The sequence below is a fragment of the Lissotriton vulgaris genome, chromosome 3_1 (genome assembly GCF_964263255.1).
Source record: "Lissotriton vulgaris chromosome 3_1, aLisVul1.2, whole genome shotgun sequence".
NCBI classification, from domain to species: domain Eukaryota; kingdom Metazoa; phylum Chordata; class Amphibia; order Caudata; family Salamandridae; genus Lissotriton; species Lissotriton vulgaris.
The window spans coordinates 336,460,796-336,466,795 of record NC_141689.1 but is presented as its reverse complement, the minus strand read 5'-3'; the positions used below and the strand labels follow the sequence as shown (position 1 = coordinate 336,466,795).

Here is a 6,000-nt window from a genome sequence, read left to right as displayed (position 1 = left end):
TTTCTATCTTGCACTACTATGACAATAATGCCCTTAGCGGTCAACAGCAGGAAATTATGTCAGTAACTGAGCTTCTGTTAACAATTGCTGAAGGCGCTATGGGCGTTACCGTGATCAAGAACTCGGAGGAGTTGGAAATGCGTTGGTGTGCTTCTCACTTGTATGGAGTATCTAGACAAATAATTACCCTTGGTTTTTCCACTATATCGGAGTGCGATCTACTTTGTTTCTCGTGAGGGAGACAGTTTTGGAAATATATATATATATATATATACACACACACACACAAACACACACACATTCAGAAATGCTCCGAAAGCATACAAAAGATACTCCACATAGAGTACCGAACGTACCATGAAGGTTATCAACCCTTGAGCGTGAGCTCTTCTGCAGAGTAAAGCTAAGTGCAAGACCTGCCTATCAGGTAATCAAAAAAACAAAGAAACAGCCGAAAAACTGAAGGAGAAAGTCATAACTACTATGCGAAGCAGTAAATAGTTACCCAGAAAGTCATATATCATAAATATACTCTCAAGAGTACAATTTTACTGTAAAGATTTTTGCAGAATAAAAGCACTACTATAATTGTAACAGACTAGAAGGGTTAGGCAAACGTGTGTAAATAACCACAAGGATAGCTAAACAACCATAAACTCCTGCAATAGAGAGAAATGTAAAACTGGTTGCAACTAAACGATTACATATTGCAACTCAAGACATTTATTAACACTTATGTCCACCCAAGTCAGAAATGTCTAGGTGTCGTTACCACACCGTGCAGCTCTAAATCACCGTAATGCCGAATCAGTATGTACACCAAATTAATGTACACCATCAAAATGCATATCTTTCCAGGGTATTCTGCACAGGCTCTGAAAACCCAGACTGACGCAGCCATGCATGCCTGCGCAGTGTAACTGACTGAGCCATAGCTCTACCCACAGAATCAGCAGTGTCCATACTACATCATATGGTGAATTTCACGACCTCTCTGCTATCCTGTACCAACTGTAGCAGTTCACTTCTGCCTTCCTTGGGAAGAAAAGGCAGCAAACTCTCTACTGAGTCTCATAATGCATGGGAAAAGACCGTAATAATGCACTAACAGAAGAGAAAATATTTCTCCCACAAATTTCCAGGCCTCAGACCTCAGTGCTTGGTGGTACCAGAGGGGTGACATTTGTGTCCATACAGGCTGTTGCTACTTGCACAACTAGATCTTTTGTGGAGGGATGTTTAAATAGACAATGAGAATCCCTAGGGGCGGGCCGATGCCTGGTTCACAGGCATTTCTGTTACTGACCTTGCCCAAGCCCCCTAACAATATGTTGATAAAAAACTCATTATTGGGGAGTAAGGGATCCACTTCTGGAAGAACATTCACCAAGTGGCCTGTGGATAATTCCACTGACAGACGCTAGCACTCTAAAACAACAGCTGCCCTCCTTAATACTACAGCATAAGAGAAACCTACCTCTGTTGCCATACCAGGTGGAGACCGTACTCAAGTTCACTAGCCTCACGGAGTTTAGTCTGCCACTTTTCCTACAAGGGAGGCTTGACAGTGTTGCCCAAAGGGTTTGACACCCTATATTTTCCCCTTTGCCTGCCAAACTGTACATTGCCATAGGTAGAGCAGAAATAGGCTGTATAGGGACAGATTGACAGTTGCTTAAAGTGGATGGCTCCATCGCCAATTGGCGATGTGTTGAAGTCGGGAAGAATAATTGGTGAGGTGTTTGGCGCCGCCAATGTCATTGGCTGACCCGACTCCGATGGTTAAGATCCCGAAGGGCTGTGCAACGATACCGTCTGATATCCAAAAACAGATTCAGAGGGTCCGAAAGGTACCGAGGGCGAACCCGCCAGCAAGGATCCAGTCAGGGCACCTCCCTCATTCTTGGGACAAGAGTGCGCGCCAGCGGGGATTTGGGGCCCAAAAACTTTACGCAGGGAAATGTAATAATCCTGCATTTTGGATAAAGCCCCTCCCCCTGACTCCATAGGGAAGCACAGGATGGACTCCGGAGAATGCTACACAACTGAAGGTTGGGAGACGGCATTAGAAACTAACTTACGTTTTGACCATTGGGGATTCGGAGTCTCCCTTGACATCGATGGGTGGGGAATTGTTGTCTGGACAAGGTTAATTAAGAAAGCCATGGATCAACGACAATGTGCAGGTCCAGCATGAGTGAACCATCACCAAGAACAGAACAGTACTTTGACATTGTGACCCTAAAAGCAGGTGGGGTGGGCAATGCAGTGGGGCAAACTAAGTTGCAGGAGCTTCCCTGACATACAAGCCTCTTATCTTTGGAGGAAACGGGCCAAGGAATATTAACCCTTATGACTTGTCCTATTGGGATCATTTTAGTCTGTCCCACAGATTACCATAGTACTAAATATAGTCAATCGCTCACACAGCTGTATGATGATTATACACAATAATTGCTTTGAGCAATAGCATTAAAGTATTACACCTCATGACGCTGCCACTTGAGATATACTGTTCCATTTGGTAGAGATGCAGACTGCCAATGCTAAAATCATGGAAGGTGGGTGTATAATCTCATTATTTACTCATAAAATGTACATCAACCTTGGTTTTGAAAATACCCAATGTCTCAAGAATAACATTTACCCCACTGAAAGTCTAAAACAAATTTCAAGAAAGTATTAATTGCTCACATATTCCTCCTTAGCTCCTTTTCCACACATTGCTATTGATAGTACATTATAGCGAAGTACTTACACTCTCGATCAGCTTCCTGCATGCGTGTATCTTCTTCCTGAAGATAAGTCTGAAGGTTCTTTAACACTTGTATTTTTAAATTGACTGAGGAGTTCTTATCGGAGAGAATGTTGTTGTACAGATTTTTTACATCCACTTCAAACATAAGTATTGGGTGCTGTATGAATGAAAACCCTAAAAAAATAAAAAGCTTATTTTTCCACAGCATTGGAGCTTGACTTGTTAAGTGTTCAAATGAAGTGCAAATACATGGTTTCATCAAGTAATGTTCATACTACACACATTAAACTGTCCCAATGTGCATTTCTTAATGAACATATCAGTAAACGTTTGCTTCCTTAAAACTACTATACAGCCCAATAATACGCCAAGGTAAAGAATGCGTAGAGACCATCCACTGAGAAATGCAGAAGTAATAATGATGGCACAGTCACTAGCAGCTTTATATTAATGTTTTCCTCAGAATCAAGTCAAATGTATGAACTCTAGGATAAATAGTTTTATCTTCAAAGTACAAAGGCATTTTCTATACTGCAAACCCAATAGACAATAAGATTATTGTACAGGGTTTTTAGAGTAGATAATGCAAAAGGAGGCTTGGGGGTTTAACCTCTTCCCTGCTGGCTCAATTCCCCTGCTGTGCTGGGGGTGCGGGGGGCGCGCACGGGGCCCGCATGCTCATGACGAGCAACAGGGAGTGTGAGGCCAACTATGGTCCTTAACAAACTTTGGTTACCACTCTGTGATAGTTTAGGTGTCACTTCAATTACTGTTATGAACACTAATGAAAATCCAATTCATGGAAATCGTTTTCCTTGGCTTTTCTCAAGAGGAGTATGTGATGTGTATCCAATTAGCATCTTATGTTTCTGTAAGTTTCTCAGTTTTAATGGATTCTTGATACATGTGCTGGATTTCAATGGGTCCATGGCTGTTCTCCCAAAAGAGACCATACAAAGCGTAGCTTGCATGTTCTCTAAAGCCTTTGGGTACATGCTGGTGCACAGCTCACAAAAAAGTGTGTCATTGGCGTTACACAACAAAGCTATAGTTAAAGGGGACCTTGCACAGACATCTAGTGCAAGGCTTGAAGACAAATGATTTAGGTTGATGATTACTTCTCAAACAATGCAGCTTTGTCAATAAAATATCAAGTAAAAATGTACATCTAAGGATATTAAAATGGTAGAAAACTGGAAAAAAAAAAGAGGAACGCCATCAATGGTGATGGCTCAATCACTTCATGTGAAGCTTTGCAGATCAGCGATTGCCATTCCCCACAAAATCTTGCTGAAAGAGGATATTGGGTCATGCGTGTTACCTGGGGACAGTGGAAACATGGAATTTGCAGGAAAGTGATTCTTTGAGATTCATTATTAAAGTAAGGCCTCTACTACTAAAACACAGCACACAATAAATGATAACAAATGGTTACTTACCAGTAGGAGTAGTTTTGTAGCTTGAAGAGTTTTCTGGATTCACATGTTGTGCATCATTTCGCCATCTAGTGGTTGGGTCCGGAATGGTCTTGGTTTCTCTTTTATTTTTCTTCTTGTTTTGGTCGCTGTCGGACAACATTTGGTGCCAGGTCCCCTGTGTGACGTCAAATGGTATCCTGGAGGTCGACGCGAGCGGTGACCATCTTCAGATTCTTTTTTCTGTTTTTATGCTGTTAAATCCTTGTGATGGTCCTTATTTTGAGTTACTAATGTACTTTGCTTACCCACCTGTTTGTGTTCCTTCTAGAGGAAGGCTGGGTGGCTCGCATGTGAATCCAGAAAACCCTTCAAGCTGCAAAACAACTCCTACTGGTAACTAACCATTTAGTTTTGCAACGTGAATCCTTTTCTGGATTCACGTGCTGTACATCAGATAAAGTAGAGGTTTCTCCCGTGTTTGGGAGGCTGTGGTGAAAGGAAGACTTAGCAAACCGGTGTTGAAGCACCCTTTAGCCAATTTGAGCTTCCTTATTCAACTGTATATCCACACAATATTTCTTTGTAAAGGTGTGTGGTGATGCCTATGTTGTAGCTGCGCTGATGGCATCGATGGGTACATTTGCCATGAAAGTTAGAGTTGCTTCTTTCTTCCTAGTGGAGTGAGCTGTTGGTTGTATTGTTAGTTCTTTTTTGGCATTGGTATAGCTTAGTTGAACAAGTTACTTACCTTCTGTAATGATATATCTGTAAGAAACATTAGTTGGTGATAGATTCCTTACCTTAGAATTACCCCCAGGCGTCAGACTGGATCCGTCAGTAGGCGTCGTTGTGCAACTCCACGGACATTGTTAGCGTCGTAGTCGCTAAGATGACGTCGCTGGAGCTACTTAGACGTGCGCTGACGTCCGTTCTGTACAAGACTTTCCGTGCCAGGAACGCAGAGCCATGCAAGACACTGACCACTGGTGCATTGAAATTAGGGCCCTGAAAGGGATGACCTTAACCCTAGAAATCATTTCACAGAAAGGGGAGGATGGGTGGGGTGGTAAGGAATCTATCACTAACTAATGTTTCTTACAGATATATCGAATGTTAGTAACTTGTTCACCTGAAAGAAACACGTTAGTGATAGATTCCTTACCTTAGAAAAGATACCCCAGCAATACCAACCCGGGTGGTGGGTCTGTGAACCAAGAGCACGCCAGAAAGTCACGAGAACAGAATGGCCAAAGAAGTCATCTCTCCTGATTTGACTGTCAAGGCAACCATGCTTAGTAAAAATTTACAGCGAGGCCCACGCGGCTTCCTGACAGATGTCTTGCAGGGAGACACCACGTCTCAATGCCGTAGTAGTTGCTGTTGCCCTGGTAGTATGGGCGTGCAACCCTACTGGAGGTTCCTTTTTAGCCAGAGAATAACAGGCCTTGATACACAAGACAACCCAGCCGGAGATCATCCTCTTGTGTACAGCTCAGCCTTTCCTGGCGCCTACGTAGCCAACAAAGAGCTGGTCATCCACACAGAACTGTTTTGTGCGATTTATGTAGAATGAGACTGCACGTTTTGGGTCCAGACGGTGGAGCCACAGTTCCTCTCTGGAAGGGTATGGAGGTGGAAAGAAAGTGGGCAAGGTGATAGTCTGCCCGATGTGGAAGGCAGTGACAACATTTGGCAAGAAGGAAGGACGAGTGCGAAGCACAACCTTGTCCGGATGAACCGACAGAAAAGGAGGCTTACAGGAAAGAGCCTGGAGCTCACACACGCGCCTAGCGGAGGTGATGGCAACTAGGAAAGCAATCTTCA

At 43.2% G+C, this 6,000-nt stretch overlaps 1 protein-coding gene across 2 annotated transcripts in view; it reads right to left on the bottom strand.

Moving 5' to 3' along the window:
* Positions 1-6,000, bottom strand: part of NIPBL (NIPBL cohesin loading factor) — a 1,086,041-nt gene that overhangs the window by 242,205 nt on the left and 837,836 nt on the right. For both annotated transcript variants that reach the window (XM_086960544.1, XM_086960543.1), the window contains exon 30: positions 2,759-2,932. In XM_086960544.1, the coding sequence (XP_086816670.1) occupies positions 2,759-2,932 (174 nt within the window). The remainder of the gene's footprint in view (positions 1-2,758; positions 2,933-6,000) is intronic.